Genomic DNA, 24,686 nt, shown 5'->3' on the forward strand with positions numbered 1-24,686 from the left:
AAATTAGTGGCAAACATGGGCACACAGAATTGTAAAGCTGGTGAGCATGTGGGGGCAGGAGAGACTGACTGTCGGAATTCTGACCTTTGACATTTGAAGAGCATTTTAAATAAATGTATATGATATTCTTGAACAGCATAGTTTTATAAATATCTTAGTCCCAGAAGTCAGTGTAATGGCATTACATGCACATGCCAAAAGAATCTGTGTTTACACATTAAAGGTTTACGTGTTCATGTGTACAGTATACGCATGTGTATACACAATAGAACTTTTCCAGCTGATACACTTGCTGTTTCCTTATTTCATACTCTTATGGAATGTGAGCAAGCGCTCAAGATCTGAAATACAAATTGCTTTCAACCCCAAGAAGAAATGGCTATGTTAATTTTATATTGACAATTGTTCTTATTGGCAGCTTTCTTGTTCCTAAGTAGTGCTGTTGGTGTTTTAATAATTATAAGAATGTGGAATCTATTATTCAGTTACTTTATTTATTTGCAGTTTATTTGCTTTGGCAAAATTATGAGTCAAGTATTCCAATTAAACATGAAAATAACAGAATAATCAATCAATAGAACTTTTTAGAGCTGGGAAAGACCACACCAAATGGCTATCCATCAACTTTTAATTTGAAAGCAGGGACAATATCTCTTGTCAGCCTAACTCGACTTAAATGACCTTTGCTTTATTTTTTTACCACCCCCAAAAAGTCCTGAGAGGCTTACTCCCTAAGTTTGATTTTACAGCGTGGAAAGAGAGGATTGGAGAATGAAGGCATGTTTCTTGCCTGCCTTTTCTGACCTAAACAGAGCCATCTACATAGCCCACTGAGCACTGTTTGGTAAACAAGGGGTTCAGGTCCAGCATGGCCGTGTCTTCCACTTCTGCATGTCCTTCTCAAAGCAAGGCAGGGGTTCTGTTTTTAGTACACACTTGGGTTCAGTGTTAATCCTGTTTTATGTTGTTCACACCTGCTGATGGCTGGCAGACTGCTGATGGGCTGCAGCTCACGCTGCTGGGGAGGAATCCGCTCACTCCTGCTCAGAGGAGAGCCGGAGGAAAGCTACCGTCCAGCCAGCTGGAAATAAAGCAGAAGAACAGACCTGCAAAATCATCCTCTGTTACAAGTCAGGGTCTGGGGTCCCCAGGTTCCTACCCACAAAGAATTAAATCAACTGGTCTTTTTCCACAGAAAGAGTGAACGACCCTTAGCTATTCCTTTTCTTGAGCTCTTTGTCTCTTTGGGTAAAACTGATACAAATTTAGTATTCGTGGCTGGGAGTGTGTGGGGATCCCTCTACTCAGGTCTAACACACTTATCTTACATCATCACCCACGCTTTGTGTCTCTAGCAGGAGAATCTTGGCTTTAAATGATTATTTTAAAGTAGTCCTGTTCTGCATTCATAGGAGTCTCTATCCAAAATGAACGCAGAACATATGTCCATCTGCAGGCTGACGCTGGTACCCAGTGTGGCCAGGGCAGAGACAGGTATGTGCTGAGGGTATTCTCTTCCCTCTGCGGCTATGGCCTCAGTCTTGCATGTGTCCAGTAACAAGAGGAATGATATCTTTTTTGGTAGCAGCAATAAATCAAATCCATGTCACAGACAGGGGAGAACAGGAATAGAGGAATACTCCAAGACCGGCAATGGGACCAGGCAAAGGAAGTCACTCAAACAAAACAGAAAAAGATCAAGGAAGCCACATCTGCCTTCTCTTCTAGAACAAGACGTAAGTAGTTGTGGACTCACCCAAAGGCAAAAAAACCTCACCCAGTCCTGACGGGACCTCAAGCCAAGGTACACTTTGTCCTGCCCAGGTTCGGTGGTGGCCTCAAAGGCCTTCGTGTCTCTGCAGAGCGAGCTGCTGCCCATAGGTGGGTGCAGAGAGCTCCTACTAGCCAGTGCAGGGCAGCCCTGACAGGTCATGCTCATCTAGGGGGCAGTTGGTGGCCTTGGGGTCCCTTTAGTCAATAAAGCATTTGGGGGCTCAGTATCAGCCTGAGGAACCCCATCCACTGACTCCTCAAAGGAGGAGCAAGGCAGGTGCTCAGCAGTTCTGTGGGGGTTCTCAGAACATGTGAGGTCAAAGCATCAGAGGCATGCGCAATTTTCCTCAGTTTCCTTTGAAACCACAGACTATGCTTTTTGAGGAGGTCACTTCTGACTGATGCTCTGAGCTGGAGGGGCAGGGGCGAGGGAAGAGGGTGAGAGAGGTCTTTGTCAGATGACAACTTTGCTTGGATCCTCAGAATTCTCAGTCTTGTCCCCATAGTACAGATATTAGAAAAACACACTGTCTGCACTTGCATACCTCTGTGTCCAAGGCACTAGACTTGGCTACTCACTAATGATATTGAAGGAAAATATGCAGTTGCTAAGATGATGTTACAACAGACTTATCAGAGTAAAACACAGAATTCATACATCTCCCATATTCTGCTATAGCCCATCAGAGACTAAAGACCAGCTGTCATTTCCAATTTGATTATGGAATAGGAACTGCACAGAAATAAATCCAATTATTGGGCCAGATCACACAAAATTGCTGATATTTGACTATTTATTTTGACCTACAAAGCAGCAACTTCATATGGTTTCACCTAATATAATTAGAATCCCATTATATTATTTACACGTAAAATTAAAAATACTCAAATGTTTTAACAAGTAGTTTCACAATTTGAAGCTTGGGCTCTGAATTTTTTCCCTAATTTTTCAAGGTTTGTTTTTAAAGTTTCCTATCAAAACGAGAGTACTTACCAAGGTTAAAAGTTGAAGCTGGACTTGGGGGAGGGAGGATAGCCCAGTGGTCATTCTTGATAGCCTGTGCTGAGCTCTAGGTATGATCCATGACATCACAAACAAATGAACACAACCAAAAGCAAGCAAACAAACAAAAAACAAGATAAAACCAAACCAAAGGACTGCAACCTGCTGAAGCCTTGGGTGCATAGGCCTAGCAGCCAGGTTATATAAGGGCTTTCACTTAGAACCCAGTAGAGTAATGGCTAGTACAATCACCTTCAGTACAGCCACACCGGACCACCACGCCAAGACTGCACAGCCTGTGCTCAGACTGTGCAAGGGCGGAAGATGGTAGAAAAATCTTCTCCTTGAGCAACTTCACTGGAAGGAAACACGCACTTTTCCCCCATCCGCACCCCCCCCCCCCCCGCCCTTATAAGTTTGACAGAGACTCCAGGAGCGGACAGTGCTGGTGGCTCCCATGCTATGGCAGTGTTGGAGACACAATCCACACCCCCGGACCAGGACCGGGAGATATTCGCAGCTGAGGTTGATCAAGGTACCTGCTGCCACCTCGTAGCCCTGCTCCCGAGCGTGGCTGCCTGCGAGGAGACTTAAGACCACCTTATTTTGATTATAGCGCTTTCCTCAGGCAGGAATTTTTATTTCATTTTGAATCTTAAAACCATTCCATTTCCAGCCATGCATTTTTATGTTTACAATTGACATCTTCATAAAAGAATGGAACCTTTGAGCGACAGCTCAAACGCATGAAGGTTGCCTGCAGTAAGTACTTAAATGATTTTACACCTAAATGGAGCCCAGTTGTTTTTAGTTAAAATTTAATAATCCTTAAACCGATGACCTTTCTTCCACAGAAAGGCCCCGAGTTGCAAAAAAAAAAAAAAAGAACTTTCCAATGAAATATATTTTAAGAAACTAGTGCTGAACAAAGGGCTGCTTAAAGCTGAACGCTTTGTCAATTTATCAGCTTGTGAACACTCTCTGCCCCTCGGTCCCCCGCTGCTGGGGGAGTGCACGGAACGGTGGTACCTCGCTTAATCGAAGACTATTGATTCAAGTGTGTCACGGTGATCTCATTGAGAGTAATCAATAGTAATCCAAAATCAATCATTCTGATCTTGCACTACCATTTATCAAATCTGAATACACCAAATTATTTGTAGGCATCAAATTACAAAGACAAGAAAATGGTACAATTGGGAAAGTTAATGATTTGTAATAAAAGCAAAACCAGTACCTTCCCCCCCCACCCCAGTACAGAAGGGTACTTTAAAATGGACAATCACTTACACAAAAATATTCATCTTTTCATTAAAAGCTTGTCTTTCATTAAAATTTCATCCTACATTTCCAATTACTCTCACCCCACTCATAATACCTGTGCTATTGCTTTTTCTTACAGGACCTCAGTGGTTCAATGTAGCAGATGCACACTTACTGAGCCCCCAAACTTAACTGTTGCACACCATCATTGTGTGAGTCTGATAAGCTAAAGTTTCGAATGCCTGTCACTCGTGAGCTCGGAGAACGAGGAGCCTCGATTGACACAGAACAGAACTGAACCTCGGAACATCAGAAATGGTGCTTAACAGATCTGGGGCTGGGTAGGCATGTTAATTTCTCCAGAGAATGGAGAGCAGACATGGACCTGCTTATCAAAGATGCGCTGTTGATGCCAAACGCTCCTTTATCAACACATCCCCTTGTAGTTTAGTCAAGGTAATAAATCCTTCTATTCATTAACACACACTCAAAAGCACCCCTCCTTATTTAACGTGAATAGGAAAAAAGGGGGCCCAGGTGTCTGAAACATTTACTTTTGCTAATGTAAAAGTGCTGGCATTTTACTTCATTCAGATAAGCTGGTGCCACTGAACGAGATTATTCTTTTCTTATTCAAACCTATCAGCATTTCGTAAAAAGCTCTCTCAATCTTATCAGGAGTATGAGCCAGCGTGGTTACTGAAAACAGTCTGCACTGCTCTTCTCTCTCTCTGCCAAGCTATCTGATAAACCTGCAGCTAACGAACTGTATTTACACACAATCAAACCAAAGTTGTATCTTCCATGAGCGGCTGCCAGATTCCACTTTGCCAATGGTTTTTTTGCTGTGACATTAACTTAACAAAAATGTCAGCAGCTGAGTATCCCAAACTGACAACCATCAGTAAAACACTATAAAAGCACTCAGGTAGAATGGTCAGCAAACAGAAACAAAAGAAAAAACAAATGGGAGGTGTTGGAGGCAATCTCCCTGGAATTTGCAGGGAAAATGAAGGGCAATGCCCAGGTAAGCAGGATGAATCTAGCACCCTTTCACCAAAGCACACGGTCCTTTAGCAAAGTAAATGGGATGAAACAGATTTTTTAAGTGTGTATACTTCTTGGGAATGGAGAGGGTCAAGTGTTCAGAGAACACAATTTAGGGTACCAGCCACTGCTCCCTCCCTCCACTTGGAGGCAGAGCAGCTCTACAAGGCGCAAGAGAAGACAATAGACATCAAGGAACTTACCCCAGAAACGGAAGACAAGAGAGAAAGTAAGGGTCACACATGGTGACCACATCTCAGGAGAGACTTTCCAGTCATCACAACCCTCATAAATGCTCTAGACATTACAGTTTTGTTTGCTACAAAGAAGTAAGAAAAAAATAGAAGCACATTTGGAGTGGAGTTTTTACCCTTATATTATTTTTCTCATGTCTTCAGACTTAAACAACTGAGTGTTTACTACACAGGTATGGCAAAGGGCACGTCACCCAGGTGGTCGCCTCTTCACGTTCCTCTCTGCAAGATCTCCTACCAGGTGGTGGTCTGTGGATACCGAGAGGAGGCCTTGTTTGGGGGCATGAAAAACAACAATGCCATTTCTAGAGCATGAGAGAATTATGAAAAGTTCTTGATCAACAGGGTCACAAGACATTCTTGTACTTAGGAAAGAATTCTGTGCTGAAGCTTGTACGTATAAAATCTCCATGTGTGCCTCATCTTCCCTGGCAAACTGGCTAAGACAGAACAGGGATCAGGCACATGTTCCCAGCCAAGTCCTGATGGTGGCTAGACTCGAAGAATACATGTGTCCCCTTCAGATGTATAGACCAATAGGAAGCATTCCCAAGCATGTAACGTAGTTCCCTTCAGCTCACGGTGGCTTTTCCATCTGTGGTTCTATGGCCCCATGACTGTTTAGGCAGGACTCGGTCAGGACGAGAGATACAGGGATGCTGTTATTTCATGGGGGCCAGCAACCACGGCATACACTCACCACCTCAGGGAAAGCCATGGTCATTAAGCGGGTATGCTCTTCCTGATCATCGGTTGACTCTAGGTATAACGATACTCCTCAAAATATCAGAGCTGTTTTGACAAACGAGTGGCTGCAAAGGAAGCTTCTTCAGAATGTTGAATCTGGGGTAAGATGAATACCATTTAACGCAGCCATCTTTGGGCTTGTGGGGGGAATTAAAGTGCTATAAGAAACTGGAATTATGGAGGGCAAAGGCCATCTAGAGAACAGCGCACAGCTGACCGACTCTCTTAAAAGAGCAGTTGAATATCTAGTATTTTTTCACATGATCTTTTACTTTTACTAACTTTGTATATAAGCTTTTTCATCCTTTTTCAAGCCTAGAACATTCTTCTGACTGTTGTGTATAAACAGCTTGGAAAGTATACCTGGGAAAACATTTTAATTCCTATTGTAAGTATTAAGAGAAAAAGAAACATAAATTTATTGAGCAAGCTATTGCTTAAATTCTCAAAAGCCATTAACCAAATGAATAGAATGTTGGTGGAGTAGATGGAAAAGAAATTATCATTTACAAGATCATTCTGACCCAGGGCAGGGGTTGAATTCAGCATGCTTCCACTTATTGTCTGTGCATAAATTCTTGATTTAGTTTTTATCTATCTTCTGTCTATCTATCTATCTATCTATCTATCTATCTATCTATCCATCCATCCATCTATCTATCTATCTATCTATCTATCTATCTATCTATCTATTTATTTATTTATTGTGTACTGACTAAGCCAGACAAACAGAAATCACAGATGTTTTTGTTTTACTTTCAGAGAAAATGTAGGCAAAGTTCCTGAGAAAGATATCTCCCTTTCTGAGGGGCCTTCTCCAGAGCCCTCGTAGATGCCATGATTTTTAATTTTTTATTTTAGTTTTTTTGTTGTTGTTGCACAAATAAAAGTAATGAAGACTTCCACCTCAGAGATGCTTGCGTTGGCACTGCACATCACAGAGTGCTAGAAGGATTTGAATGAACTCCCGTTCTACAACACTCATTGCCACCTATGTAATCCCGATGGTTAGTTTCAAACAAGAGGTCAGCAGGCAGCCTGGCTCTCATCACTCCCACCTAACCCACCCAATCTCTGATATATGTGAGGATTTATTGCTTGCTTCCCTTATATTTAGTACCATCCTAACCAACTGTTTATGGAGAAGGGGGATGATGAAGCGAAGTTAAATTGACACGTCTGTGACGTGCCTGGCAGCCCTCAGCGTGCCCAATATTAATTTGTTTTCTTTGGCTAGGTACGTGCTGCCAATGTGTATTACACCTGAGATGCACTTCAGTCCCAGCCATGTAAATTCTGCATGCAATTTGGCTGCACTGGAGGCCACAGGAGAAAGCACGGAAGCTTTCCGTGCCTCACACAATTAAAATACAAATGCACAGTTAGGTTCTTTCGATAGCATACTACCTAATCTTAAGTAAAGTCCTGATCATCTTGAACAGCTTACTATTTGATAAATGTTAAATGTCAAAGCCAATGCTTTGTTTAGTAGTCTAACAGCTAGCATTGTATGTTAAAATCTATAATTAAATGCACACATAGATCTTTGCCACTACATTGAAATAGATTTCAAAAGATGAGTAAAAACTCAATTTTTAAATAATCACCTTTCTTTGTTGATTTGCCTTAAACAAATTACCTTCCAAATACAAAGGCCTTGCTACAAATTAGAATGAATATCACTTGAAGAAATTAAAATATATAATGCCAGTTGTATCCAAACATTCAAAAATATCTTCAGAAATCAAAAAGAGAAATCCATCTGTGCAGTACACACATATTTGATGGAGAGAAAAAAAAATCTAGATCCTTTCAATTTAATAGTTTACAATAACTGGTAAAATACTTTAAAAAAAAATACTGTCCAAAAACAGAGAAAAAGAAACATCTGACGATCAGGTGAAATAGCAGGAAGAGAAGATGTAGCTGGAAAAAGTCGGAATAGAGATCACTTTATTAGTGAGGCTTCCCAAAACCTTAGAAAGTGAAAGTCAAATGTGAACTTAAACAAGACTTGGTCAGGTGGGTCCTTCAAAGAGCAGACGGCTGTCAGTCAGCACCTCCGAGAGGGAAGGCTGACCCTGTTCTGATGCCTTGCTGTAAAAGAGCCGCTCACAGGAATTTTCCATAAACACAAGAGCAGGAATTTGATAAAGCGTTTTGCAAATAAATACAGGTAGGAAAGAAGGCCAGCACCTTAAAGGCACCCATGAATTAGAGCAGGAACTAGAAGATTAGAAAAAGCAGTTGCATTCACGTTTTCTCGAAGCACACAGTCAGATTTATGAAAGTAAAATAAAAAAAATTCTAAATTTACCTCAGAGAATAAAACTGAATTAACTGAAACCCAGAGTGAACTTTACAGATACAAAATGCCTATTAATACTATCCATTTTCTCTTGGAGAAAAAAAAAAAAGCAAATGAAATATTTACTGAGTGCCATAATAGAAATTCACATTTTTACATTTGCTTGAGAGCTGCCCTGATTTTTATTATCATATATTTGTCAGGCCAATTGTATAGGAAAAGATGTAGCCAGGAGCTATTTCAAAATATTCTACTGGATTCACGTTTAACCCATTAAATTATGCATTTGCCATCACCAGTTGATTTCCTATTTTACAAATTATTTATGATTACTAGACGCTGAAGATATAAGTGAATATAATTTTTAAAAAATTAAAATCACACTAAAACGTGTATTCTGGGTTACCTGTTCACCTGTCCTATATGTGATAGCTAAATCAATTCTTTTTCCAATTGGACCTGATAAACACCTACAATATGAATTCTAGGTTAAAACCATACCTGACAAATTTAATTGGTAACTAATTATTTGTTCAACATGCCTAAGACTTACTTTATTAGGCAAAAGCTTGTGAACAATATTAACAAAATATTTAAATGGAATCTAGCCGTTTCCCCACACATGTGTATTTCACATGCACTTAAACACACATACAAACACACTCCCATACGCATCCCAGCTGCTGCTTGTGATTTTAAAGGACCACATGTGCCTTTATTTATCCATCATAGCATCGATAATCTATATCCACGTAGATGTGGCCACAGGAAAAAATAATCAATGACAAAACATGCCAAATGCAGCAAGAATGTCAAGCCGTGGAGACGTCTGGTGTCATCCCCCGCACCACCAAATGCACAAGAATATGACTGGAGAGAGGGGAAATATTTCACTGTCAGGGAGCAGAGAAAAGCGCAATTCATTTCTATCTCATGTGTTTTAGGACAATGACAATTTAATACAATGCCAGTGGGTGTATAAGAGATAAAAACTGAACAAACTGGCCCAACATAATCAAAGATTTTCTCCAGAGAGCTGGCTCGGACGGAGCTCGCTTGCACTGTAACGCACCAACCTGGTATTGTTTCTCTCTCCTGTGAATTTGCTTGGGAGCCAGACTCAGGGAACAGCTTAGCTCCTGCAACGACTTGAAAGTTGTCCTGTAATCCTGAGTGCACTCTCATTTTTTTTTCTAAATGCTTGTGGGGCAAGTCTAGGAAGTTTATTTGCTATTAATTGGTTTCATAAAAAAATCAGTACTATGAATGGTCACTGTATGTAAAGTACCAGCCAGGCAGCATGCATTTTCACTCAGTCGAGAAAACCATATAAAGGAAAACCTCTCCTGCTGACCACCATAAGACAAGCACAACAAAGAAATAGTTTGTTTGGTCACTAGGCTAAAAGCGATGTTGAGGAATTTTTCACAAGAGAAAGCAGACTTGCACTTTGGACATTGTGCTACCTTCCGGAAGAACCACCTCTTCTTTGTCTGTAATTCTGGCGGGAGGGAGGGATCATGAAAGTATTGTTAAACAGAGCCCTACAGAAGTTAGCCGCCCTCTTTGATGAATAGCACCAGGTATGGAAAATTAATTGCAAAAGTATGGCCCAGCTAATGAGATGGTCCTTATCTTTTCTCAACCAAGGAAGCACAAGTATTTTTCTGCTGGCTCAATACTTTACAAAAAAAAAAAAAAAAATGCCCAAACTGTTACTAACCCAATAAAAATCTAATCAGAAAACATCAAAGCCATGCGTGATTGTGGTCATACATTCTAAGATCTGGACTATGTGACATTAAAAGTGATTTTCTGTGTTATTTTCCCTTTAAACTTAAAATTCCTCTCTCACTCTCTAAACTTTGGGGGAAAAAAATAACAACAAATTTTTTTCCCTGTTAACATTTTTAAAAAAAAGCTGAATTTTAATACCATTCTTCAAGAATTAGCCACTATACATTACAGGTCAGAGTAAATTAAAGAAATATATCAAAGACTATCTATCAGTGCAGAGCATATACATATGTTTTTTAAAAGGATAGTGGTATCTTATTGGAAGAAATGCTAGAAAAATGATCATCCATGCCAGAGACTTAATGGCTACCCACAAGGGCTTTGCTAATAACATGGGTTAATTACCACTGCAACACGCGAGGTTCAGTAAATAAAGCTGCACAGCCACAAACACATCAAGACAAGAAGCCATCACTGTAGGAAGAAACAGCCCCCGCCAATGCCCTTGCCTCTGCTAAGATGGGAAGCTGTTTAAGCTCATCACCAAATGTGCACAGTGCAGAGCCAATACCCTAACACAAAGGGCTGGTGGAGTCAAGGTGCCTGTCACTGCCCCATTCAACACGTATTCTAGTAACTCAGAGAAGCTTTAACAATTTTTTTTTTTTGCTTACTTCAAAACAAAACAAAAAAAATATGGGTTATATAATACAAATTACATGGGCATGCATACATACATACATATATATTCATACTATATACTATATAGTTTAGGGCATGCACCGGACTTATTTAATTCTTTGAAAAACAGAACCGTTCTGTTTGGTTTTTGTGGTGGGCAAGGTTACAGGATTCTACAGCCAAAGAGCGCTAATTGCTACTGGCTGACATTTCCAGAGATTTACGGAGAGACCGCCTGAAGACCCCACTGACACCATCTACCTTTAAGGCTGCAGGTGTTTGCAACAGACTTACACAGAAGGATCAAGACAGAAAGTAGAGAGTTCCAAGTCTGGAGTTTGGGTATTCTACCTCAGAAAAATAAACTTAAAGTGCCTCTTGATGTCTCTCAAATTATAGCATATCTAAAGGAACTTGGGAAGGCTTCTATTTTTCCTTAAAAAAAAAAAATAGTACCTATACCCATTACGATTGAGGCTTTTGTTGCTGCTGTGACTATATACAGATTTCTTTCTTATTTTTATTCTTTGTATTTCACCATGGTAGTATTACTTTGGAAGAAATCTATTTCAATTCAGGTTAGCTTTTCCTAAGAATACACGAGTCAGAGGGGAAAAAAAAAATCAACACCCTGAAACAGAGGAAATCATACACAGTAAAATTTGCATAGCTCTGAGCAGGGACCCTTAAAAACATGAAACGTTAAATGTTCACTGTCTGGATTTCAATGATCAAGATGGAATTCCCTAAACTGCACCTCCTCTCCTTGTCTGTTTTGGAGTGTTTCAATTGCCTTCTTCCAACAGCTGTGACAACTGTTAAAACAGTCAGTAAAATTAAGTCCGCTCTATAATCCTGTAGTCAATGTTACATTTTAATCAGAGGTTGAAAGGGATTCATGTGACTAGCACACTCATTTAGAATGATTACACAGACACATATGTCAAAACCAGCAGATACATTATTTCCGTCTATTTATGCTATCAGCTAGTACTGCTATTCAGTGTGAAACAAGCGTTACAGAATTGTGTTCTTGAAAGTACTGGCACCTTTCCTAAAAAGAAAAAAAAAATGTATGTACTTACATAGTTAAAGGTTAACATTTTAAGCTCTCTTAATGGTGGTCAATAAATTGCATGAATCTTTTTAACAGCCTCCCAAGCAAAAATGGTACAATATTTTCCTTGGAAAATGCATAACTCAGGTTTCATTTCTGTGTATACACACGTGATGGGTTTGAAACCGGCACAATTACTATGAATATTAATAGCATGTATAAATTCTGTGGTTTATTAATTGAGACAGAGAGGCAGATGCGTTGCTCAGCCTTGGATCTTTCGATCTGTCCAGTGAACCACGTAACCACCACAACTGCACCACACAATAAATCTGTATTTTTAAAAGAAGACTTTTAATTGATCCATAAAGAAAGGAAAGAAAGAAAGAAAGAAAGAAAGAAAGAAAGAAAGAGAGAGAGACAGAAAGAGAGAAGCTAGTTTGAATCTTGCGCCAAAGCCAAAAGGACATGTGCCCTGGTTTCATTTAAATACATCTGCTCTAAGAGGCTTATCTAAACTAATTATTCAAATTAGGTATAAGAAGTTAAATTCAAGGAAACTCCTTTTTCCATGAACCCTTTGGAGGGATACTTAAAGTTTGCTTTCTTTCCTTATTTTCGGGACAAAGTTCAGACTCTGGTGATCTTCAGGCTCCCTCACTGACAGGAAGACATTCCCCATTCCACAGCCCAGGTGCCTGACCTTCGCACTGCACCTGAGTGGGCGGGCTTACCTTTGTTTGTATTTCATTTTTATTCTGGAGCATTTTAAGGTTGGCTGTTCCCTCGAGTGTCTCCACCAGATGCGAAGGCAGCCTCTCGATGTTTCGGATCCTAGTCTTGGCTAATAGTTCCTGTGAGAGTCTGCATGCGTGTGCGACGCTCAAGCACACCCAGGCAAGCAGAGGCTGCAAGCTACTTCTCATCTCTCACTTAATTACCATGCAAGGCAGAGGGCAGTCACTAAGGCCAGCTAGTGGACTTCCACAGCACCACACTGCCCCAGTGCCCAGAGTTTTATGTTTTCTTCACAGTCCATCAAGGGAAAGGTTTGCCAAGAGCACTCTTTTAAAAATTGTAACACTTGCCATTACGGTAATGCGAAAGCAATGTAACTGACTCAACAGAAAGCAAAAGAGACCAGCCACAGCTCCCGTGATCCACTGCTATTTTACCTTAACCCTGGGTTGAAGTTAAGTTTCTGACCTATTCATTTACAGAAGAACGCCCAATTTGCTTTTCCTACACCCCCTCCCCAGCTCCCTGCCCCTGGGCCTTTGACAATATATAGACTATCCAGGAAGGTATTCATGAATACGAGTGAACTTCATTTAAAGAAGTGCCGTTCTTATATATTTCTGGACGTGATACATAAACCAAAACCAGGACCTGCACATTGTCTATTTGACGGAAGATTTTTTTAAAAAGTCACTACCGTTTCTTCCTCAGTTTTCTCCCCTTTAAATATTTATAATGTGTGAAAATCTCATGTTACTTAATGGACTGATTTGCCAGTTAAGTACTGATTTAATGCTAACCACACAAATACCATTACCCGGGCTCTGAGCGGCACAAGGCTAGTTGCTAAATTGTTCTCTGAAGGAGAATTAATAAATGCACAATTCTGCCTCTAACTCTGCGCGGTAAAAGGTGACAGAGAGTTTCAAATATCTGTCAGACTGCAAATACATAAGAGGCACTCGGTAGTATAAATCATTTTGAATATCGTATTTTAAAACATCTTTCCTAGGGAAAATGGGTCCGGGTAAAGGATGCCTTTTAACAGATCGCTGAGCACCGGTGCCCAGCGCCTATTCCAAGAGAAGTGACAGTCACCCAGCTGTTTCGTGACAGTCACAGGGCTGCGTCAAAGGTACCGGAGAACAATTCTCCACTTACTGAACTAGGAGGTCACCCTCCACACAAAAGGCACCAGACAGACACCAACAAGCACCCACGCACGCCGAACACCCAGGTCACTGCGTGGGTCCTCGTGCACACACGCTGCCCTGTCCACGCTCCCACACACACGCAACCCCCCACGCCGAGTTGCAAAAAGAAAGAAAGAAAAAAAAGAAAAGAAAAGAAAAAAAACAAAACAAACGGGTACCTACTCTTCTTCGTAGTGCAGGGAAAAAGATTCAGGCAGGCAAAGTTCTACCGAATCCATGTGCGCCCGGCAACCATTATTTGTGCGCCCCACCTATAAATCAAAGTTTCCTTGACAGAGCTCGGCGCAATTAACACGCGCGTTCTCCCGGCGACAAGCCCATAGGCACGGCCAGTGGGGACCGAGGCTGCACGCTCTCTCCTAATCAAGGACTTAAAGCCCCGATTGGAGCTTATTAATATGAAGTAGGGCTTTACATATGCAGTCCCCCCGGCCCAGGAGCGCGTCTGATTGGGGGCCCGCCGCCCAATCAGGAGGGAGGCGACGCGGGGCCGCCGAGCCGCAGCCCGCAGGTAGGCAGGGCGAGCGGCCGCCCGCGCGGTGGGCAGAGCCGCAGCCGGAGCCCCACGCCAGCCGCGGCTCTCCCCGCCGTTACTCTGTCCATCTCTGCCCTCCCACGTCCCCGAGAAGCTTAAAGGGGGGAGGGGGGAGGGGGAAAACATCAAGCCTAACTAACTTAACTCGCTCTACGCCGCAGAGATCTATGGCTGTTTTTTGTTGTTGTTGTTGTTGTTGTTGTTGTTGTTTTTTTATAACCCCAGACCTAATTCTGTGGTTTGTTTTTTGATTTTTTTGCAAAGAAGAACTCATGCCAATTCGATAAATTTGGCCGAAGGATTCTGCGGAGGGTGGTGGACGGAGTTTACCCGGCCTCACTCTGCGTACTGAGTCCTCCACCGCGGGCGGCTGCTCTTTACGCCTTTTTATTATTATTGCTGCGTGTGCTCTGCTTTCTCCTGAGCTTCTGCTAACACCTTTCTTTGCTGTGTCCCGATATAAAGGGCATTTGACATTCAAATAAATAAATAAATAAGACTTTCTTCGGCATGGTTTCAGCCTAAGAACTGACCGGTTGACCCCTCTGGGGTGGAAGGTAGCTTCACAGAAGTACAGAAGAGAAGAAATTATGGATACAGTTGGAGAGAGGGCCTGTGCAAATTCTGTGGGTAAACCTCTCTCTCTCTCTCTCTCTCTCTCTCTCTCTCTCTCTCTCTCTCTCTGATATGTGAGGCATAGCCTTTCAAAACAAAGGTAAAAACTGCAGGGTGCAGGTGTCTGCTAGACTTCCCAGGTTTGGGGAGGAAGGCTTTGGGCTGCAGGGCAAACAGCTCCTTAAATACCAATGGACTTTGAGCAAATCAACACACAGTTTTTGTGGGAAGAGCATGAAGCAGTGTGCTTAAAGTATCCCGAAACCTGTACTTATTTCAATTCAGGCTTCCCAGCCAGGACACATGTTAATGTATGTATGTATGTCCAGAATATTTAGCATAGAGATAAAGCATGGATTATCAGCTTCTACACACTACACACCTGGTTTGTTTTAAATAATCAGCTCAGCAATGCTTTGCATATTGCCCATAGCCTGGCCTACAAGAAGCAGTTTCAGACAGGTAATAATATACAAAAAGTATGGCAATTCAATCAAAAGTGTAAAAAATAATGTAAGAGAAATTATGTTTTCCCTATTACAATAGTGTATGGGCTGTTTTTAATTCTCATATAATATAGTATCTTTGGGTTCTATTTTCAACTACAGAATTTTTTTTTTTATACTAGCAAATGTACATTTGAAACAGATAGCAGCTATTTTGGGCAGCGAGTTATCTGCTACCTTCTGGGGAGTGGAAGACCCGGGGTTTTGATGGAATTTAGCCTTCTGCTTACCAACCTCCTGTGTCTGAAGTCTTACATTGTAGAAATAAGATAATATCTGACATCAAAATAAAATAATTCAGATATTCAGTGTGTGTTGAATTTACCACATCAGAACTCAACTCTCTCAACCCTCTCAGATTTTCTAGGTCTTTAAGAAACAAAACATTAAAATAGAACATCCACATTAAAATTCAGAATATAAAAATGACAGGCACGATTTTGTCACCCCCCCCCCATGTATTTAGCTATATCCAAGATAGGCGCCTGATTCCTTCTCTGTGTGCTTTAAATGTGCACAAGTTTCTAGAACCAGCACTCACACAGCAAGAAAAGACTGTGCTTAAGAATACTGTATAAAAACAGGTAGTAAAAGCTTAATTACCAGCAGCATTGTGCTGTCTATATTGTTAAATGTGAACTCTGCAATTAAGATGTAAATTTGGTTGTGAGCTGTGAATTAAAAGAGCTGTGAGATAGAGAAGAAAATCCAAGCATTCTGCAGATACCCAGTTTAAAAAAAAAACAAAACAAAACAAAAAACACTTGCCTATTCAGTCGAAAATGAGACGTGTAATCAGTTTACAATTAAAGAAATAAATAAAAAGGCATTTTGCAAGAAATGTTTTTTTCTAACATGCAATCAGAGAAATATAAAAGCTTTGCAAAGAAAAGCATATTTTCAAAATGTTAAGTAGTTAATAAATTTATAAACCTAATACATAATATATATATATATACTCACATTCCAACAGGAGTTTCATGTTTTGTCCCAGAACATTTATTTAAATTTTAGAGTGGTTTTGTACACTTGACACATTTTACCATCCCCAAAGAACGTATTCCACTTTGCGCTTGTGCAGGGCCCTGTACTATATTCGATCTCATTGCATCACCCTGCTGTGACAGAGTCTGATTGTGACTCCTTCTAAACGGTCCTTTAAAGACAAGGTTTGGAGTCAGTTATTTGCCGGTGAGTCTTAAAGTCACTATATAGCCTAGAAGCAATCTGATTTCCCCATATTTTCTTATTCGGGTAACTTACTTGCTGTCATTATGGACTGTGTGAATTCTCTGCTGTGTATTTTGAAGACACACGTAGACTCACATACGTGCACCAGTCTGTCCTCTGTGCCCACAGAGAAACACGCACAGATGTGCACAGTGATATTCTCTGCCTCCCCAATGGCATTTCACACTGAATGGCCAGTGTGTGCTAGGTAAGGGCTGCTGCATAGACCCTGCCCAGGACCCTGCGGTACCGCTTGTGAACCTTGAATCCAGCGCCACCATCTTAGAATAATATCCGAGTGCACTAAACTTGCAAAAAAGCTTGCAGGAAATCACACAAACACACAGGTCAAGGCAGCTCAGGAAGCCTTGCCCAGGCCGCAGAGCTCTCTCACCCTGGAAGAACCAGGAACAGAAAATCATTATAATAAACATGCCACCTCTAATACTGACTTAAGCACCCACGCGCCTCAGAGAAACTACAGAAACACATTGGAGGGAAGGTAAGGGGTCAAAAGCCTAGACAAACACACGGCGCTGGTCTGTGTACACACTTCACGCTCTTCCCACAAGGAGTCCACCCAAATCAGGGAACACTGGGCCAAGCAGGAGCACCTCTGAGGACTGTTGCACAAAGAATATACATAAACTAGTTACTGTCAGTCTCCCACACGTGAGGCCTACGTTCTAGAAAGAATTCCAATCTCTTCTTCATTAGACAATGCAGTCACAAGTATCCAAACATCTTCAGCAGATGCAGAGGCACCAAACCCAGGCGGAGGCTGGATTTCATTTCTGATTGAATAAGAGTGACAAGCAGTGTCTAAGTGGAAACAAGAGAAAGACTCCTGTGGACTGTATATGGCAGAAATTTTACTACATTTCCATCAAAACCATGTCCTAAAGCATCCTAACACTGTATTCTTAGTTTGGGCAAAGAGGAGGAATTTGGTGTTGGTGTTATTCTTATGTTTCTAGTGATTTTAGTTTTCAACTCTCTCCCTAAGAACCAATAGGATAAATCTATTGAGTTGCTTAAAGTCATCACTGGCATGTTTGAAGGTTTTTATTTTATACTGCATATCCGGCATTTCATACACATCTGAAAAGCCAACAGCCTAATAAGGTGACATTTCTATTTTGTTTTTTAACCTACCATCCCAATTTTTCCCCTCAAGTCCTTAAACATTTCAAAAGTGGTTTAGCTTTTAGAATTGTTTTCCGTATATGGTGCAATGTATAATAGCCAAAAACCATAACTAGCCAAGACTATAAGAAACTACCACTTTGAGTCCCAAAAGAGACCACGGACAAATATCCTTCAGAAAAGACTCTTAAGAGGCCAGAACAGAAACCCAGATGTCAGACCCCTGCACTGACCTCACAAGCCCCATGGCCTTGTTCTGGTTTCCTCATCTAACTGTTCCTTTCCCTGTCATTTGCTGAAACCAGCTTCTATTGTGCTAGGAGCCTGCTTAAACTCCCACCTTTCCCACTGAGAACACAGACTTCCATCCAAGTCAGGACGCCTACTGTCTATTATTCCCGGACCTCCACCAATTCATCATACCTCATTTTCTGCTGCCTTTCATTCTAGGACAAAGACTTTGATATTTAAATTATTGTCTCCATTGGCAAGAAGCAATCATGTCTGCTGCAAGTGTTCCTTCCACAGAAGCACTAATAAAAGCCTTGCTTTCTGGCAAACTTCTTGTCCCATAAATCTAACCCATTCCCAACTTATGGATTCTACATTCTTCAGAGAGCTATTGTTTCACTTCCAGACACACCAAACTCTTTTCCTAGTGTTTCTTTGTTTGTGTGTGTGTGTGTGTGTGTGTGTGTGTGTGTGTGTGTGAGTGAGTGAGAGTAGGAGAGGAAAAAGAAATGCTGGGGAGAGACAGAGAAACTACTAGAGGCAATTTGGTTTCTGTTTAATTAATTCAGGATTATTTTGCTTGCATTTTGTCAGGGTAATAATATACACAGGGAAGTGTCAGTAAAAATTAAATTATAAACTACAGTCAGTCCAGTGGGAAAACTGACTTCAGCTCCATTGTATTTTCAAGGCCCTCACTCTGACAAAGTATCAGACACATGTTAAGGCATCCTGCAAGCTTTTTGCAAGCTGCATGGAATGCACTGATGGAGGCATAGTGAACATGGTGAAATTATACATTAATAAATGAGCTGCAGTTACATTCTTCCCTGAATGTTAAGCACCATGAGCTAAATGCAGAAAACATTCAAGGTCAATGTCCCGTTTTTAGACCTTTTCAGGCGGCTGTAATATTATGATAATCAAGCTTAAAATATTCCTATAGAAAGGGTAAATTAGCCTTTTCACTTGAAAGATGATTATGATAAACAATAAACCTAAGAGGAGACAAAAATCCCTATTTTTAAAAGCTATAAATTGTTGACTCAATGATGTGTGTGATAGTGTTGTCCAAAATAAAGGGTGGTTTCATTCTGAGAGAAAGGAGGAGGTGCAGAAACAGTGGAGGAGGGGGTTGGAACAAATATGACAGACTTCAGAATAAGCAATACACGGTTTGATGCCAGCAAAATGATCAAATTACCCACCTTAGCCACCCCATTAAGCATAAAGTATATTTGAAGCTAAATGTGTGCGTGTGTGTGTGCATGCGTATTCCCTGAAACACACACACAAAGGCACATTTTCCCCTGATGATTATCAATATAATTTGAAAGGTTTCTACTCCGAGAGTTTCCATTAACCCTGTTTGTCCAGATTTTCAAAGGACTAGGTTAAAAAACAGAAAAGAGAGTGAGATCGATCCTGCCATCAGATATCCACATAAACAGGTTGAAAGAGTTCATTAGACTTTTTTTTTTAATGTTAGAACCTGACAAACTTCTAAGGAACTGCTTCCTAAATGACTACGCTTGATAAAAATCTGCTTCCCTCAACCAACACTGGTTAATTCGGACTGAGTCTGTCATACCTGCAGAGGCCAAAAGCCTGTCAAATAAAAGACCTTATGGGAAGGAGCCTTGGCCTGTTCTGAGACTGGTCAAGGGTTCATATTCCAAGGACCCAGGGAGAGAAAATGGCTCTGGTATAGAGTAAATTTGCCCAGATAAGTTCTTGTTTCTTTCTGTGTCAAATTGGAATTCTCGTAGAATTGCTATCACAATTCAACAAGTTAAACTAATTCAGAGCAGTGAATTAATGTCCCCCCTTATACTCTCAAAAGTACCGGATTTTGATATTAAATCTTACTGTTATCCTCCACAAAGTGAGCTTTCCATCCATATTAGCATTATTTTGAAATCCAACTGAACGAGTAGGTATAAGAGAAAGGTACTGTAGGTCAGGTGGACTCTGTCTTTGAGTCATCCAAGGTCTCAAAACAGAGGGAAATGATGGACAAGTCTCACTGTTGACTGACAACTGAGTCTAGAAATCACCTTAGGGGGAGCAGTGGGAAGTTATTTTGATGGCCTTAGGGGAGATGCCCACTCTGGGTGGCACCACTCCCTGGAGGGCATCCTGGATGCACAAATGGAGAAGGGGCTGGGGAGCGACGGGCATTCATCACTCACTTCTGCCCAGTTGTGGTAGTGACAGTTTCCTGGGTGCCTTGAGTTTCCCACCCTGGCAGCCCACACCCTTACAGTGAAAGCCGTGAGAAGCCTTTTCTCCCTTGAGTTGCTTTCTTGCATTTGTCGGGGTACATTATCACAGCAACAAGGAAATAAGCTAATAAATAAAAAAACAAACAACAATAACAAAAAACTCCATCTCCCCCAGTGAAACACAAATAATCTTTGCCTTAAGGCTATTCGGACATGTGTACGGGGCTGAATGGAATGAGCAGGAACAAGGAAAGTCATTGTCCTCGGAGTGGTCCTCTTGTCTGATAAGGAAGACAGTGTCCCCCCTGCCCCCATACCATCTGCATTCTCCTTCCACATCTTTCTACTGAACCAGTTCAGGCTGTCACAGTGATGCTGGTTTTGATCATCCCAGGCAAGCGTAAGTCACACAACTCTGCTGATGAGATAATCCAAGAACTCTGTCTGTTTGCAAAACTTTATTCTCCTGTGTTAAATGGCTACCCACCCATGACAGAGCAGTGAGCATGAACAATATGAACTTAGAGGCAGGGATAAGCCTGGGTTAGGAGTTCAGTCCTTTTACCATATGGGTACATGGCTCCAGAAAGCTAAGAGCCTTAACACACGTTACACCTGGAGATGGCAGGATGGTCCCTAACAGAAACTTCACTCTTCCCCCCTTTCCTGGGTTGGGTTACCAGCAAGCTACATGCTAATTGCACAATTGTTACAATACACCAATGCACGGACAGACAGAGGCCACACTGAGATCTGTGTGCTCAGGGGACAAGGGCCCTCTGAAGAGCCCTGGGTCACTTCTCAAACCCAAGAGATAAATTCCACATGTACGTTTTGCCTCCTGAGCATAGTCGTGTCTCCAAATTCACATTTTTTTTCTTTCTAGCAGCTATTCTTTTTTTCTAAGTGTGTGTGTGTGTGTGTGTGTGTGTGTGTGTGTGTGTGTGTGTGTCCATGCTGGGTTTGTGCACAGAAGTGCAGTGCCTACAGAGGCCAGCAGAGGGCACCAGATGCCCTGCAGCTGCAGTTACCAGCCTCCTGGGAGCTGCCTTATGTGTGGAGGAATTGAACTTCCAGTCTTCTGCAAGAGCACTCTTAGATGCTGAGCCGGTTCTCTAGCCATTTAAACTTTATATATATCTTTTCTTTTTTTTTCTTTTGAAGGAAAAGGAAGCAGTGATTGTTATAAATTAATTCTCTTCCCCTCAGCTTTCACAAATGGATCTGGGAGTGGTCATTTCCTTCGGAGATTTACTCTTTATAAAATGCTTACGCTTCCCCCACTCTGACAGAAATCTAATTGCAATTTGTTGGGCTGGACTGAGCCTGATGGCATCCTTAGGGCCAGTTGTAGAACCCAGCAAATAGTCTTATCAGTGTTTTAGAAACACAAAGAATGTGTCCTGGGTGAACAAAAGAATAAATGAACAAATGAGCAAATGAACTCATAACGACTGCTACTCCTCTGTTAATTGTGTTGCCCACACAGCTCCTGTTGCTCTGAGGTGCTGTGCCAAAGCCACAGTGGACACTGATACTGTCCCAAAAGGAGGCAGGCTTCTTCCTACTGTTAGAGCAGGAGGCAGATAAACTAATGAGAAGGGAAAGCAAAGGTTCCCTGCAGGCTGCTTTCCGGCCCTCTTAACCCCTTGCCTGCAATTCTTCAAGCAAGCCTTATATGGTGTGTGTGCATGCCTGCCGCGGGCGCAGGCATGAGTGGACATACATGTACGTAGGTGTGCATGCATGCGTGTGCTCACTTGTGTGAGTATCAGAGGACAACCTCAGGTGTGGAGAGTAGGCTGTCTGGCCACCGAGTCTGAGGATGTAGCTAGCTCCAGCTCCCCCATTCTGTGCTACAAGCACATGCCACCACGCCTGGCTTGTTTACTTGGGGGATCAAATTTAAGTCCTTATGCTTGGTTTGCAGGCTGTTTCTCCAGCCCCTCAGTTCTGTGCTTTTATTTGGTGCTTCATCCCCTAAAGGTTGATCCCTTGTGGTGCTTTCCTAGAAAATCAGATTAAGGGCTGCCAATGTGTCTCGGCAGGCAGAGGCTCTTGCCACAGAGCATAACCACCGACCTAATTTTGATTCTCAGGGCTCACATGCTAAAATGTGGGAACCAGCTCCCACCAAGTTGTCCTCCGACTGACACGGGTATGCTGTGGCATTGATGTCACCATACAGAAGATTAAAATGGTAATTAGAATTTCAAAAGGAAAAAAAAGAAGAAAATCAAACTTTGGATACAAAATAAAGCAAGACAGAATTCCTCCTATCAGCTCGGTGTGATGGCACACACCTGTAATCCCAGCACTCAGGGAGGCAGAGGCAGGAGGACCTCTATGAGTTCGAGGCCAGCCTGGTCTACAAAGAGAGTCGAGAACAGCCAAAGCTACACAGAGAAACCCTGCCTCAAAATAACAACAACAAACAAACAAACAAACTAACAAAAAAGGATTCCTCCTATCCTGTTTCTTTAGTGGGTGAAGCAATGTAGCTGGTGATGGGTGGCAGGGTATGCCCTGAACATGCCAATGTCTCACAGACCTTGAGCCTTCCCAGTCCTGAAGTTCATGCAATCAAAGTCTGATCACAGAAAAGCCGAATCACACAATTAAAGAACCTGTTTGGGGTTTTAGTTAGTTAGTTAGTTGTTAGTTAGTTCATTTCAGAGTTTAGTTGAATTGGAAAACTAAAAAAAAAATCCAAGATAATTTTCATTAGAAAAAAAAGAAACTTAATTCACTTTGATCTATTACAACTCAAAACAAAGCAGTGAAAATTAAGAAAGGTGACGTCCAGGAACTTGGCTAGTCAAAGACACCCAGCCATTGCATTGCAAAGTCACCACGTTATTTGCGGAGGAAGTTTTTAGCTTCCCATCGCTACTGCTTCTGAGGTCAAGCAGTTTCTTATACAGCATCCTTGTGTTCTCTCGAAAGGCCACAAAGGAGCTCAGAAAAGCAGGCACTGGGCTGTATGTAACCGCTGGTCAACAGAGAGCTTGGCTGCAGAAAGGAAGTACGCACCGTTCACCACCATTTGCGGTGCCAGGTGTCCTCCACACACGGGAACTTTTCGGGGCTTTGTACAGTTTCCTGGGTAAATGCCTGAGACACCAGCGGGAACTCAGAAGACAAAGGAAGCCCCTGGCCTGCTTTTCCCTTTGCAACTAGGGACTTCATTTGGCAGGGTTTGCCAAAGCGCCCCCTCATGGCTGCTCTGGTGCTCCCAGACCACAAGGCAGAAGTGTCTATTAGGAAACACAAGCAGCAGGACTGGGGATGTTGCTCAGTGGCGGTAGAGGGCTTTGCTTAGCATGCGCCTCACTGTGGCTTCAACCCTCAGTACTGACAAACAATCATCAAACAAACAAAACAAAAAAGGCAACAATGAAAAACAAGGAATACCCCTCTCGATTTGATTTAATTTTTAATATAAAATGAGTTACCGATGACTGTGGTGGCCTAGAATCCCCCAAGACCTCCCAGATAAAAAAAAAAAAAAAAAACTCCGGTGACTTTACAGAATGCAGCACCGTTTCACAGGGGCTCTCTTCAGAATTATCCTGGTTCCTTGCACTATGCAGGGGAGGGGGTTTCTCCTGCAAAGTGCTAGGATATCATACTTCTCTAGAGCCTGGATAAAAACTTCTCAAAGGTTCTGGAAAGAAATATGGCTGCATTTTGGTTTCTCTATAGGCAAACTTGAATGTGCTACTTACACAGGAACACCCCGCCATTGGCCTCGTTTCCAGCACTGAGTAGTTAGGTCTATTCAGTTATTCAATCCCCACCAATATTTTGAGATATAAAGAGAACAGATGTAAACATTTTGTTTCATAGTATTACTTCATGTGCCTGTACTCTGGGAAAGAATTATCTTTTATAAATAAATTCTCTAGTGTCACAGAGAATAAGCCTTTACCTGTGAGTCTGCCTGCTGCTCAGTCAGCAACAGATACAGCAAGACAGTCTGCAGAGCAGACAGAAGATTCTCACGTGTCCCTCAAGGGCCACCATACAGACCCTACAGCTCCACCCCTGCCCCCGCCCCCGCAATCTCATTTGGCATTACAATAATTGGTCTAACTACTTGGGAGCACCTTTTACTTAGGTTCCTATTTTCTATGTAGTAAACTCTTGAGGGTTTTAATTATCTGTATTGTACTTAACATAGTAATCTGCCAGATAATTTGTTTATCTGGGCAAGTGTGTATCTGTGTCTGTGTGTATATGCATATATATCTATGTGTATATATGTATGTGTATATATGTATGTATATACACATACATACACATATGTATACACACACACACACACATATATAGTGTTTTTTCTGCAAGTACACTTCCATGTTTTAGGGAAGAAA

At 41.7% G+C, this 24,686-nt stretch overlaps 1 protein-coding gene across 10 annotated transcripts in view; it reads right to left on the bottom strand.

Annotated features, from left to right (window-relative positions):
• The window catches only part of Esrrg (estrogen related receptor gamma), a 569,612-nt gene that overhangs the window by 206,691 nt on the left and 338,235 nt on the right, over positions 1-24,686 (bottom strand). Inside the window, exon 1 of one of the 10 annotated variants that reach the window (XM_055609218.1) lies at positions 13,985-14,165. The exons of the other annotated variants lie outside the window; for them this stretch is intronic. Within the exon in view, the coding sequence (XP_055465193.1) occupies positions 13,985-14,040 (56 nt within the window). The 5' untranslated portion in view covers positions 14,041-14,165. Of the gene's footprint in view, positions 1-13,984; positions 14,166-24,686 lie in introns of those variants that run through there. 10 annotated transcript variants of the gene reach the window in all.

The sequence above is a fragment of the Psammomys obesus genome, unplaced genomic scaffold (assembly GCF_907164565.1).
Source record: "Psammomys obesus unplaced genomic scaffold, mPsaObe1.curated_primary_1811, whole genome shotgun sequence".
Taxonomy (NCBI): domain Eukaryota; kingdom Metazoa; phylum Chordata; class Mammalia; order Rodentia; family Muridae; genus Psammomys; species Psammomys obesus.